General features: G+C 36.3%; 1 protein-coding gene across 3 annotated transcripts in view; it reads right to left on the bottom strand.

The window, feature by feature from the left end:
• CEP85L (centrosomal protein 85 like) overlaps positions 1–15,341 on the bottom strand; it is a 122,899-nt gene that overhangs the window by 63,036 nt on the left and 44,522 nt on the right. For all 3 annotated transcript variants that reach the window (XM_039355476.1, XM_039355477.1, XM_039355474.1), the window contains one exon: positions 4,396–5,171. In XM_039355476.1, the coding sequence (XP_039211410.1) occupies positions 4,396–5,171 (776 nt within the window). The remainder of the gene's footprint in view (positions 1–4,395; positions 5,172–15,341) is intronic.

The raw sequence follows: 15,341 nt of genomic DNA, 5'->3' as shown, positions 1-15,341 counted from the left end.
GGCAACCACACCCTCTGCCCGCGCCCCGCAGCATCAACTATGAGCAATGGGGCGTGAAGGCAGAGTCTTGTCTGCCTGGCTGCCATGTCCTTGACTGCACTGCTCCACGTGGGCCATGCTTGGGGGCGACTCTTCTCCAGGAGGGCTGCTGGTGAGGAGGGGGTCACAGGGGGAGGCAAGTCTGGGGCAACGGCACGTGTGCCCACAGAGAGGACTCCGAGTGCCGCCTCTGGCTCCCATGCCATATGTTCGCCACCACTGGAATAGAGTATTATTGTAATAACATGTTTAACAAATCATAGAATACTCTTTCCACTAAAAGCATATTAACCTTCCCACAGTTTATGTAAGTTACTTCCAAGCCTGTTTCTATTGTGAGGTTTTATTTGGGGGAGGTTTCTGCCTCTCAAAGTCACTACTGTTAGAAAGTTTCCGACTAAGTCCAATTCAATTACTCACTCCATATGCCTTTCATGCCAGATGAGAGGAATCTAAAAGACAATTAGAACATATAACTTTAAGGTTTTTTTATCTATAGATTTTTGTTGTGATGAGATTGCAAATTATAATTTCAAGCAGATTTAAGAAACTAAGAATGCACAATTTTTTTGTAAGCAAAATATTGCCATTTGCCACTTCTTCTCTTCTTATCTATATTTCACACAGAAATGAAACACCCAGTGAAATTATACTCTAAGTGTGATGAAATTTCTGATGTCCTCTGCCAGTTTCCCACAATCAAAGTCAATGGAAAACTCACAGGAACTTGGAAGTCACAGTTACTTGAGGTCCTCACTTAACCACCCTTGCAGTCCTTAATGACAGCATCTGGGACTGGTGGAACTGTCATCACTAAGTGACATGGTCATGTAGCATCACACTTTACGAATGCATTGCTTAGGGATGGCAATTCTGATCCAAATTGTTATCATAACCCAAGGACTACCTGTATTGGGAAGTATGTGCCTATATGCCCATTTTAGGACAAGAGTCATTTTCAGAAACTTGAGAATTCTGGCAATGTAATAAGTGTTACAAGACAAACTAAATTTGATGCCATATGTTCAGAAAACAGCTACAAAATTTTGTAATCTTTTTAAAAAATACAAATAATTATAACAAAAAACTACTGATAATCTAGAAACATGGTAGAATGTCTGAGTATACACTTTTATGGACATCTTTTTACACATTTGAGTAACTCATCTATACTTTAGTTATTTTAAAATTTCAGATTTACTTTAGCAGATTATAACTCTCTGTTCTCAGCATTACTTAGGCCACTAGCCTTGGTTTCTGGCGCCTGGAATGTTGCCATTGAAAACACAAATATCTTGTTCTATTTGGGGGGAGGGGGCTCTTATTTAAATATGACCTGGAATACAGTAAAATTTGACATTTTGAGGAATTTCAAGAACAACCAACAAGCAATTGCTGCACCTTGTTGAGATTTATAGGAAGACTACAATTAGTAAAAAAAAAAAAAAAAAAAACCTACACACATACAGACTTACAATCATTTGTTAAATGACTATTTGAAGTTACAGTGGCACTGAAAAAAGTGACTTATGAATAGTTATCATACTTACAACCATTGTAATATCCCAAAAGTCACATGATCATAATTTGGGTACTTGGCAATAGCATGTATTTATGACAGTTGCATTGTCCTGGAATCATATGATCAACATTTGCAATGTTCCCAACAGGCTTCTGACAAGCAAAGTCAATGGAGGTATCCAGATTTGCATAACGACCACATGATTCATTTAACAACTGCAGTGATTCACTTAACAACCATAGCAAAAAGGTCCTAAAATGGGATGTGACTCACTTAACTGCCTTGCTTAGCAATGGAAACATTGAACTCAATTGTAGTCATAAGTCGAAGTCTACCTGCATGCAAAAGTCAGTATCAATACTTTAATAAATACATTGCATTACTGATTCATTATGTCATTTATTTTAATGTATCAACATTGTCATTTTTACTGAGTAATGAAAAAGAAGATAACATGTTCCATCTCTACCAATATGTATGACAATATTAATTATTTTAATTTCCTCACTAACTCAGCAGCAGCAACATCACAAGGGTGGAAAAAAAAACCAAAAGAGAGGAAAACTCAAATTATATGACTTGATTGGATTATGACTTCCTCTATTTCTCAGTATAAAATTATTTTCACAACACACAATAAAACCTAGGCATATAAATGAATCTTCACCACTATTGGATTTGTAAAGTTATTAAAGAAAAAAAATCTTATTAAAGCGTTCTAAAGGACAGAAAACCAATTTTTCCTCTTTTATTATTTTAAATATATATTATTAACAGCTAGCAAAGGATCCTGGTCATATTAGAATTATGACATGGAAGTAGAATATTTGCGTGTATCTGTATCCAAATAGTGTTACAATTATTATTTTCATATCATTTATTACTGTTCTGTATCACATTGGGAATGTTAAATGAAACTGTTACATAATTATTCTTCCTAATTATGACATACCTGACAAATCTGTTATGTGGTCAACTATTATAGTCAACAGGCTAAGAAACAACAAAGACTTTACTTTTAATCTTGCTTCTACTCTAAACCCACTAAAGGGCTTTACCTAAAACGCTACTCCTTCCTTCAGTCTTAGCCCTCTACCATACGGCAAAAGAAAACAGCCTACCTTATAGGGTTCTACTAACTATTAAATACTGTGCTTTATTGAAGTTTATAAATTGAAGTTTATAAGTGCTAGTTATATCTAATAAATCTAAGTACTCCTTTCTTACTGGCAAGGCAAAAAACATTGCCAAGGCTCCATACTGGTGCTTCTTCTCTCTCTCCTTTATAGTTTTGCTACAATATAGAAAGAGCAGCTTCTAATTTCTCCTTGCAAGGACCACAGAAGTTCAATGCACAATTGATGCTAACCATGATGTTAATATTTACTGCCACAGTAAATCCTATTATCATCCTGAAGAGTTTTGGCTGACTGGAATGAAGTGAGTCAAGGACTTAAGTTTAAGAAGCAGTCTATTACACAGATATTTTGTTTTTCAATTTACCTGAATTGCAAAGGAACACTGATTCTTTTTGAATTACCCAGCGCTCTACATCAAATTACGTGGATGTCATCTTATCCACCAGCACCTTGATATTAGGTAGAATAAAGAACCACGAGGGGACTGAGGTACGCTTGCTGAATAAGTGATGTCTAGTCACAAAATGTCAGTGTTTGCAATTAACAAGCTAAGCTAAATATATAGGTAAATGGGAGAAGTTGGCTGTGTTTCTGTCACCTGAACCATTCATGCTATGCAAAAACAGTCAAACCCCTCAAAGCCTTTTTAGAATTGAGAAGCATTTAAATTGCAGCAATAAACAAACTGAAAAAGAAACACTTGTTTGTTTAAATAAATAAATAGGATTTGGTGTGCTAGTTTGGTGTACTGGTTAAGGTACCAGGCTAGAAAGCAGGAGAGCACTGAAATAAATTTCATCCTCATCACCATCATCATCATCATTGAGTTCTAGTCCCACTGAAGCAAAAAGTCAACTGAACATCCTCGGGCCAGTCATTCCCTCTAAGAAGCAGGCAAACCACTTCTGAAAAACCTTGCCTATAAAACTACAGGAACTAGACCAGTTTCCAGAAATCAATGCTGACTTGAAGGTATCAAAAAAACAAAAAGCTTCAAATATGTTTTCTGATCTTGCACATGCCCCTTTGATATTTGTAGAAGCAGCCCACCATTTTCCAGACATCTGTGTAAGCCTGAAAAAATATGCTGCTGTCTTAAGGAGTGTTTACTTTGGGCATTTCCCCTCTTTCTTTGTATGGCCATATGTGGCCATCAATTAAAAAATGATTTGTAATGGTAACATAAGAACTCTCTGCTTGAATATGTGTGTTCTAAAGGAAAAGCAGTCCAGTTGCTGAAGTTTCTGCAACTTTATTCCATTTCTTTTCAAATAAATTTTGTCAAAGGAAATGCTAGGAGAATCCTGCTTTGGGTTGAAGTAGGCTGCCAAAAGCTTAATATGACTATATGTGTATGATAACTGGCACAAGTATGTAAGTTACAGCATTGATGTGATAATAGTGTAATGCATGTGTTACCACTGCCTCTCTGTGGATTCCTGTTCAAGCAACATATTCATATTTAATGCTCCTTCCAATATTTACATTTGGAGAAAGAAAAAAAAACCTGGGACAAATTAAGTGAAATATGTTAGCACCATTTTATAACAACTGCTATCTCAATTGGTTTCAATGAAAGCATTTATAATAAAACAGAAGAGTAGATACAAACTTATTCATTGAATAGAAATATGTCTGATATTATTTTTCTCATTATCCACTTGGTGGCAGCAAACACCGAAGTTTGATTCTTACCTGCAGATGTTCACTTCCTGTTCTAAGTCCTTCAAGTTGCTGTAACTGCCAAGGAGATAGGCTATATGATTCCTCAGAAGGCCTGGATTCTGGAGGGTTTGTACGAAATTGTTCTGTAAGCCACCTCTGAGTCCTCTCAGAAGACTGAATGGAAACTGCAGCCTGTGGTTCCAAAGTTATATATTCTTGATGAAAAGCTTCAGAGTTTAATGGAGCAGGCTTGCTTTCAGGTAAGGCACTATAGGTCATATCTAAGGCATGTCTCCTGTTTGAGGCATCAGGAACCCCCCAATCTTCTTTGCTGCAACTTTCAAATTTGTATTTGCAATTCAAAGTAGAATTTTTTTTCTTCCCATTTTCTCTGTCCTCAGACTTTAATAGTTCCATACTATTGTACAAGCAATTTGACCCACTTTTTCTTAATTGTGGTGAAACAGTCTTGTCTCTTCCATTTGTATCCAAGTTGGTCCTGCATTCTGCTGAATAAACATCCCCATCCTGGTTACAACTAAGAGGTGTGCTGAGTTTAGACAACGATGACCACTTCCTTACAGGCCTCAAATCTTTCATATCGAGAGAGCTGTCCAACATGCCCTGATGCCTGCTTTGAGCAGATCTCAAAAGGCTTGTGCTCCACTTTGTAGAGTTGGACTTGAGAGGATCCCTATGTTTTGAAAGCGAAGTGTTGATATGAGATGGCATTACATGGGCTGTGGGAATCGAGACCAACGAGCGGCTGGGCTTAAACAAGGAAGTACCACTTGATGTGGAATGATCTGGGAAGAAAGATTTTCATCATGTGAGTTCTTGTGAAATAGCCAATGTTAATGGGAATAACACAAAGAAATTAGTTTAATTTATTTAAAATATAAATTTAATATATCCACGAACATCGACAGATGTAATGGCAAGAGATGTTGCATTGTATCATAGCACAAATGACTCAAATGATCTATTAAAGTTCTTTTGCATCATAATATAAAATTATGCAAGCATTTTATTCAAATCATTTGCATCATGGAACATAATTCTAACATCACCATGACTTTTAAGACTATATGTTTAAGACTTTTTTCTACAAAGATATATATATGGACATTTGGCAACAACTGCTATGAATTCTACCCTATCACTAGTAAGCAACCATGCTGAAATACACTGTTGTATATAAACTCTGAACGGGTTCCTCTTACAGAGAGTTATAGCAATCAAATGTTTACCAAGAAACATTTCTTTCTCCTCTAACAAGCCAGTCTCAGACTAGAATTTTGTAATTAACAAATAATTTGACTTGCTAAGAAAATAACTGCATGCAGATACACACACACACACACACACACACACACACACACACAGCTAAGTTTTTAATAATAATATCTGGATGCAGTTATCTGATCCTCTTTGCAAAAAGAGCTGAACTAAAGCAAATAGATTCTGTATAATGTTCATTTTGTATGAACATAGTCTATGAGAACTGTTATTTATTTTATTTTATTTTATTGAATTAATCGTTTTACTTCTTGTTATTCAATTTTGGGAGAATGGTTTTGGTTTTTTTTTTTTCTTTAAAAGCAAGTACAAATGCAGAAAGTTTAAGACCTATTGCATACAATTTACACAATTATAAAGTGTATTCATACTTAATTCTTGTAAGAAATCCATTTATTTAGCAGGTCTTACAGTTGAGAGACAAATACAAGATTAAGACCTAACAGAATTTGTAGCAGAGATGTGGAAAAGAAAAACAATTATACACCAAACTATGGAGGTCAATAACATGCCAGGAAATAAAAACTATAATAATTATTTTGTTGATTGGTTGGTTTATGAAATTCGATAATGAGAAACTAGAAAATTTAAAAAAAACACTGTTGCTTTTTAGCAGTAACTTCTAAAAATAATTTTAAGTAACTAAAACGGAAGTTGCACTAGATAAGTAGAACCTAAACATTAGGTGACATGTAAATGCTATTGTTCCTGTTTATGATAGTCAAAAGGCTAATATCATTATAAGAAACGTTCAAATAGATAGACAGACAATATAGATATGCAATAAGCTAGAGCCAAAAAGGTAAGAATGCTTCCAAGGTTTGGTATGTCCCCTTTGTTGCAACAATCCCTACAATATCATATGAATTTCCCCAACTCTCAGAAGGAGGCCTCTGTGGGGAAGAGGAGGCTGCAGAAGAAAGGAAAATGTGAAAAGATTCTACTGCGTTCATAAAACAGGAGGCCAAATCAAAGGCCATACCTGGAAAAACACAGAACGTTGCAATGGTGTGACACCTGTCTCAGTTTTCTCATTCTGGCTCTATTCTCAATCTGAAATATCAGAAGGTTTACAGAAAATCCCAATGTGCCAATGTTCCTAGACACATAAGCAAGTTAAAATTAACATAGGTGAGGCAGAGGCAGCTCTCCCGTGACAAACATCTGCTGCTTTGCATCAAAGTCTGCAGAGATGCAAAAATAAACAGCTAATCCTGGTATTAGAACCTCCTACATTACACAGCTCAACCTCCCCCCCACACTGCTGCTTACGTTGCTGTTACACAGGAGGCTTGTTAAAAGTCATATCATTTATTCTTATTATCAGATTTCTGATTTTCTGAAATGGAGAAACAACTGAAACTTTCTTTCATGTTACTGCAATTTCTCTACAACTTTAACTGTTTGCAGAATTCAAGAAATAAGTACTGTACATAAATTTATTTAATGGTACTCAACTCTTTGGGTAAAGAATCGGCCACAGAAATCCCTGGAAGTCACAGAGCTGTGATAGGTAGGAATCCCCAAAGATCGGGCTTGAATTCCATTATACATGATACTTCTCATATTGCATTTCACAGATATATATCTATTAATCAATGTAGCCAAAGACATCGTTAATTATAAAATATTTGAATCTAATTCAAGTATTGTAAGATGTTATACTAAATGTTAACCATTCTGAAGCATCTGGATATAAACAATGGTTCCTGTACCATGAGGCTGGCAACAATGAAAATTTAAAATCATATTTGGATATGCAATCTTTCCTATGTGTTAAGATATTGTACTTTTTTTCTGGTCATGGGCCTGACACCTCCGATTTTAATTGATGGTGGTGTTTCTTCTTAGGGTAGGAAAGTAAATTTTCTCTGAAACAGCACACAAAGAAGATCAATCATTCCAAAAGACTGACTCTTGGGCTCATCTTCTTTCAAGCCTGGTAGTTATTTAAGCCCAATAACACTACTGAAATTCAGAAGAGGCCCTAACCCTACCAAGATGTAATGGGTCATTAAGCAAGGGCCTCATGTGACTTGACTTACTGCCAGCTTCTCCATTTACTTTGTATGTTGGCCTCTGGAAAGGAAGCCACAAATTATTATCAGAGAGGCTTTGTGAAGGGTCAGCAACTGCCTCAACTGGGTGTTCTTCTTCAGCAATGGGAGGAAGAAGATGGCCATGGTCAGCTGAGAGCAATGGGGAACAGCAGTGGTTGGGAGCAGCAGAGTGTTGGATGGCCAAAAGGGCAGGGATGGGGGGAGGGGGGAATAGGTGAGTAGTGGAATTTGAAGTATACCTGGCATTTATAAATGTAGGCAGGTTCCAAGCACCCAGATTTTTATCAGGTGATTGTGGGGACACTGCAATGCCTGTAACTTTGGGGATCCGCCATAACTACCATTTGGTCAGCGTCGTCATAATTTTGAAAGTCACTGAACAAATGGTTGTTAAGTAAGAATTAATTTAAAATACCACTTACTGGAAGAAGAAGCACTATTTAATATTTTTCTGCTCATCTAATCTGAGCATTTTAAATTTGAATAATATATTAGAAACATCTTTCCCATCCCAGTTGCATTACATAGAACAGACGATTAACTGACCAATATATGTATATTTAATCAGCTATAAATTCACTGGGACATATACTCAGGTAATAGGATTAAGTGGAAATAAACAGATGGGTAGAATTTGGCATGAGTTCGTCTGGAATTAGACAGACAAGGATAGGAGATCATCAAGGAATACAAGAATTGTAGGCTATATATGGAAGACAACAAAAATATCTTAGAACGTGGCAGTGGCAGACTACTGTATTTCTGTATTACCATGAAGAAAACTACATGGAATTGTAAAGCTACTAGGAATCAAGCTCAAGGTTTTTACCAATGCTTAATAGCAGCTGCATTCAGTTTCCTGTGGATATTGTTAGAGCAGGGGTGTCAAATTGCCGGTCCGTGAGCCTGATGCGTCACCAGGAAACCGCGCCCATCCCATTACCGGCAATGGAGAAAAAGCTGATAGCCGCGCAATGTCACGTGACGTCGTGTGTTTGTCATGTCTGTGTTAGAGGAACAGTCATGGTAGGTTTACTCTGAATAACAAGTAACTCCCCCCCCCACCTTAAATTTTTCTTCTTTAACTGTAACTCAATGAAAAGGCAGCTTGCATTCTGATGGGTTCTGCACACCATTCAGCTCTTCCAAAGTCTCATATTTTGAAGTCTGTATTGATTGCTGGTTCCAAGTAGAGTAAAAAGTAGAGTGAAAGTAGAGTGAAAAAAACAGGAGTTAATCTAATTAAACAGAGATGATAATTTCCAACTGTATAACCAGGAATCATATGATAATCACTGGGACACATATAATTTTGCCAAGTCATTTGCACTGTTCAGGTATTCAGTTACCATTTTTAATCCACAGTTAAATGAATGTGTACAATGGTTGTTTTCACCATCAACAATGAAAAAAAGGTGCTAAAAGTATTTCTATTCAAGAAGTTGTGTATCAACAACATGACTTAATGATACCTCTGTGGGGTTTTTTCTATTTAAAATAAATGTTAGCTACAGAATTTTATTTCACTGTAGAGTAATTTCTACAGGGAACAAAGTAAGCAAAAGAAATGCCCCTACAATGTTTAAAGTGTTACAATTTTTTTCTTTTTGATGAGGCTACAAGGCAGCATAGTGTGGGGTGGCTTACAAAACAAGTTATTCAGGCCAACCCTTTCTTGTTCTTTCATATCATTATGGTCTGCACCCAAAAGCATAATATTGCATTTTTCTAACCACCAACCACACTCAATATCTTAATGTTCTACTATAGAGCTATATTGAAAAATGTAAGTAGGTCTCTTTTTTCACTGAACAAGCCAACAATAGGCTCAATTGCATTAAGATGCAACTGCTCTGCTGTGTTCCTGGCTAAAAAAGAGAGACTAACACAACAGAAGTTGCCATAGTACCGCAAATACAAAGCCAAGATAGATACAGTTTGCTAGCAACCTACTTAATCGGTTAAACTGGCTATTTACATAAAAACTGCCTTACCAAATCAGGTCATAGCCCCATGAAATTCACTATTCAGTTTTCAACAGACAGAAGCCAGATGCCATCAAGAAGCTCAACAATGAAGGCTATAGCCCTCCAGGACTAGAAACACATTGTTTCCATTACATGAAAACGGAGAACCATTAAAAGCTTATGGTCAATGAATTTCTCCACTGACCTTTAAAATCAATAGCTATCATCACTGAATATCAATTATAAACCAATTCAAGAGAATTAAATAAATGATAAATGGTATTTTAAAAAAATATACACAAAGAACATCTCACATATTATCATAACTATTGTTACAGCTGTAAATTTAATAAAAGTCATTGCAAGAACAATCCTAGAAATATAGTGTTACCATCTGTATTATTTGAGATACCTCATTTACAGATAGTTCCTTCTATATTAGAAGGCAGATCTTCTAATGCTTTATTTCTGCCTGTAGAATGTATATTGATACAATGCCTATGACTGCAAATTAATCAGATTAAATAGAAAACACAAGCCTGGACTTCCAGTTTTGCGCAGTAGCGACCAATCACGGGTTTGCGGATTCTCTGGACCCCCACGGCTAATTTCGCCTGGGGACCCTAAATGGGTCTAAGTCGCTCTGGAGAGGCGACAAAGAAAGAAGGGTGCTCCAGCGATTCTGGATCGGCCGTTCCATTTGACTTGGGGAAAGCCTTCTAACCCGACAGGAAAAAGTTGCTTTGGCAACTGAAGTCCCAAAGCACTAACCAGCACAACTTTGAACAGCGTGCTTGAAACTGGGTGAGAAATTTGATCTTCTCTTTTCTATTCTACATTTAATTTCCTGGAAAAGATCTCCAAGAAGCAAAATACCTCTGAAATGGAAGGGGGGATTTCCGCCCCACCCTTATACTAATGGAACCAGCGAATTAATCGTTTTTATGGAGGATCAAAATATATGGAAGTGAAATAAATATAAAATTTTAAATTTAAAACTTAAATCTGGATAAATCTAAAATTTTTTGAATGGTTAAGACTCTCATTTTAAAGATAACTGTTCATTTTGGAAATTGAAAAACAAATAGTTGCTGACACCTAGTGGTGGATGAAGACTATGATATCTATGACTTATTAGACTTGGCAAAACCTGGGAAAAGCTAAACTGTGTTTGTGATCTTCAAAGTTTAACAAGAAAGAACAGCTGTGACAAAAAAAGACTGAGGGAGAAAGCGGTCGGTTCCGTCGCCATGTGGCACTCCCCTACTTCAGGGGAAAAACAAAGAAACTGATCCTCGCTCTTTCTTGCCCGCGAGACTCAGAAAGAACTCCATCAGAGATTTAAAAAAAACTTAAATAATCAGGGTCGGCTGCCACGTTTGTTCCAGTAGCCAAAATGGCGACCGGAATGGCTTCTCTTAAGGAAGGGGCAGTCACCTGTAGGACTTCCACCCTTGCGGCGGGAAATTGAAAGCTGGAGAAGAAATGAATTCTCCCCTGTAGCTGCAGCGTGTTCTGGCGTCCAAAATGGCGTCCAGGGCAAGCAAACGCAGCGATGGAGCGATCGGTCAGAATTTCCCCTCGCTCAAATCAGATTTCTCAAAAGGGAACATGGAAGCTTTCTTTGTCTGCTAGGTGTTCCCCCCCCCCAGTAGAAGGAACGCAAGAAGATTGCCAGCCGATTTTCGCGTGTAACGAAGAGACAGAGGGAATTCCTCCCTCCCCCAGGGACCCGATGGGCTGGCTGCCGTCCTGAGCCAGACGCTCAGCAGCTGATCAGGGCTTTCCCCTTGCCTGGGAATTGAAATCTGCTGTCGCGCTGATCCCAGCGCTGAACAGCTGATCAGGGGTTTCCCCCTTTTGAGAAGAGCTGAATCTCAGTAGAAGTTTAAATTGGGAAAGGAAAACCCCCTCCCCCTTGCCTTCTACAGCCTATTTCATCCAGCAGTTGTCCCAGCGCTGCTGAATAGGCTGTGAATGAGGAGAACAGAATCCACCAATGTATTATTCTCTGCTACCTGCCTTAGACCAGGAGCCAGATTTGTCACGTCCATCTGGGCTGAAGACCAAGTCAAGACTGGGAGGGGCCACCCAAGGACGGACGTGGCAAATTTGGCTGACTTGGTCTAATGGGCAGGAAGGCAGAGTTAACCCATTGGTGGATTCTCCATCTCCGATGCTGGAGAACAATACTTTCACTTCTCATGATCTTGACACTATCCCTCTATTGAGGCAACCTAGGACTGCATTGGCTTCTTTGACTCCTGAAGCACACTGCTGGCTCATACTTAAGTGGTGGTCCACTACAACACCAGAATCCTTCTCACAGTTACTATTGTTGAGCCTGATATTGGCTATTCTATGCATTTAGTTTTTCCTACCTAAGTGCTGGATCTGACTTTTCTCACCACTAAACTGCATCTTCTTAGATAGTCCAACCATGTATTTAATAACCAGCATTTCCAAATGTTTATTATATGTAAATACATATTCTTTTACTCTGCTATATAGCTATAAACCTTTTTATAGCACAGCCTATATCAATGGATAGAGATACAGTTTCAGCTACAACCAAATTCTAACAACCCCCACAATATTGGATTTTGGTAACAATTACTTTAAATGCAAAATGTAATAATGTTTTACAGTGTGAGATATCTACAGTAACTATTTAAGCAAACATAGCTTAGAGAAAAGAGAACTGATAATAATTACCATGACCAATACAGGAAGGGTTTTTTTTCCTTAGCTTTGATTTCCAAACTAAAAGAAATCTACCTTGGAGTACTACTTTTTCAATCAATGTAAGATGCTCTCAATACAAATTTGGAGAGACTACCGTACTGTTAAGTTTCCTGGCACACTTTCATTCTGTCTCCATTGACCTTCTCTCTTGCTATAAATCACAATTAATCCAAGACCTTGGGTCCTGTGGCTGGCTCCTCAGCAATGTGGAATTCAGGTTGGCAAGCATTCAGTTTTATCCTTGATTTTTTCACACTTACTACATTGTCTAATTTAAGTAAATGTAAAAAGGCCATATATAATAAAAATGTCTGGTCACCTGAAATGAAGGTCAAAGCTAAGCAAAAGGATTTTATTTTTAATCATAGAAGCTATCTGCTCATCCCTCTGCCAATATTCCTCCACACGATTTAAAATGAATTTACCCTTGTTTTGTTACCATAGTGTACTATATTTTATTTTAAAAGTTATTTTGACTCTGCTACTTGTATTGCTTACAGAAAAAAATACAATTACAAATTTACTAATGGCATGAATTATTGCAGATTTTCCCAGTTTATATGAAAGAAAACTGCAGTAAATTAGTCCTGACAGATTAAAGAGAAACTCAGAAAAGCTACTGTTATAATTTGTATTGGACATTTTTACTTACCTATTCATACCAAGCGAGCCTATTAAAAGAATGTGTTTGTAATAGCTTTCAACAAGCTGCAGAGCAAATAGGGTCCCAATGGAGATGCTCCTTGCTGGAGATGGTTGATAGGATAAAAAGACCTCATCCCCATGCCTTCTGTCCCTTGGTCTTGGTTCCTATGTAACACTTTTTATTTTAATTGTTTTTATATAATTGTTTTATATTTATCCTTTTTATCATTTGTAAGCTGCCCAGAGTCACCTTCTGGATGAAATGGGCAGCATAAAAATGTAATAAATAAATAAAATGGAGAAAAGACAAGCAGGATTGTCCCTGCTGCCTCCACTTAGAAACAAACAGGTCTTTTGTTCATCCATAATAGTCAGCTAGTAGAAATCTATTATTTATCAAATCTGAAGGGGTTCTCCCAGCTGTTTTTTTAAAACAAGAAGAGGCACCTGATGCCTCTTCAATCCCATTTTCTTGTACATCGTATCTTTTAAAATGTAATTTTGGAGGGTAAAACTGTCATCCTACTAAATTTTATAAAATATTACAGTAAATTACTTTTGGATATGTGGCTGAAAATAAGTATTACAGTGGATATAAAAAGTCTACAAACCCCTTATTTTTCCCCTTAAAGAATTTCAGTTTGTTTTTCAATTGAATTATTCAGTATACATGTTCTATTGAAGGTGAAAATAATTGTGAAGTGATTTACCTCTGGCATTTTAACAGGAGTGTCCACTGTATGTACTTTGAATAAATAAAACAAAAATTTAAAAACCTATTTTATCTACATAAAGAATTCATACCAAGGATAATGGATTTTTTTTCCAATATAAAATGCAGAGTCAAATCTCATAAGAAATATGGTTATGTACACAAAATACAATAAATGCTCACATGGAAATTTTCTGTAGAAATCATGCTTAATTAACAAACCTAGATATCACATCTAATATCTTGACTGCAGTTTCCATCAGATAATATTTGGACATAGCTACAGATAAATTGGAAGCAACTGTTCTAAGTTCTAATTTCACTAGATGGAAAAAGGGCATTTAAAATTATTTAGACTGATATGCTCTTAAGGCTATATATCAACAGCAATCGGCTCAAATTATAGTTAATGGGGGATTAACAGAGGTATTTAAAATTGAAAAGGGTACAAGACAGGGGTGTCCATTATCCCCATTGTTATTTGTTTTAACAATGGAAATTTTATTAATTAAAATTCGTGAATCAACTATAATATAGGGAATAAAAATAAACAAAAATGATTATAGATTGAGAGCTTTTGCTGATGATTTGGTTGTGACTTTATCTCAACTGACTCAGTCGGTTATGGATTTAGTAAAATTATAACTCAATATGGAAAATTTCTGGTTTTAAGGTAAATAATAATAAGACTAAAATAATAACAAAAAATATGACTATGGTGGAAAAGGAAATGCTAATTAAGTTAACAGGTTTTGAAATAGTAAAAAAAAGTTAAATATTTGGGAGTATATATTACAGCTTCTAATGTAAAATTGTATAAGAATAATTATGAGACATTATGAGCAAAAGTGCAAAAGGACTTAAATGACTGGAAAAAGTTACAATTATCTTTGCTGGGGAGAATTTCAGTGATTAAAATGAATGTTCTACCAGAATTTCTTTTTTGTTTCAAATGATACCTATTTTAAAAAAAGATGCTAATTTAGATGAATGGCAGAAGGGTATTAACAAATTTATTTGGGCAGGGAAAAAAACCAAGAGTTAAGTTTAAGATTATACAAGATGCATGTGAAAAAGGAGGACTTAAGGCGCCTAATCTAAAATTGTGTTATGATGCGGTGGCCTTGACATTGGTTAGTGATTAGCTTAATTTAACAAATAAGAATATACTTTTTCTTGAGGGATGGGATTTATTATATGGATGGCATGCATATTTAATTTATAATAAAAAAGTAGATCAGGTTTTTAAATCTCATATTTTGAGAAATGCTTTATTACGTGTCTGGAAGAAGTATTATTATAGGTTAAATTATAAAATTCCAATTTGGGGGATTCCTGGACACATGATAGAAGGAGTATCTAGGGGTGTGAATCTGGATTGGATTTCTTATAAAGAATTACTCAATCTGGTAGGGAAGGATTGGCAATTAAAATCTTTAGCTGAGTTGAAGCAAGAAAATATTGTTTACTCTTAGTTTCAGTATAATCAATTGCTAGTTAGGTGGAGTCTAGATCAAAAGGTTGGTATTACTTTAGATGACGTGAATT

This window comes from Crotalus tigris, unplaced genomic scaffold (genome assembly GCF_016545835.1).
Source record: "Crotalus tigris isolate CLP2741 ecotype Arizona unplaced genomic scaffold, ASM1654583v1 scf7180000018691.1937549, whole genome shotgun sequence".
Taxonomy (NCBI): domain Eukaryota; kingdom Metazoa; phylum Chordata; class Lepidosauria; order Squamata; family Viperidae; genus Crotalus; species Crotalus tigris.
Note: the sequence above shows the minus strand (reverse complement) of the source record. Positions and strands in the feature narration are given on the sequence as shown.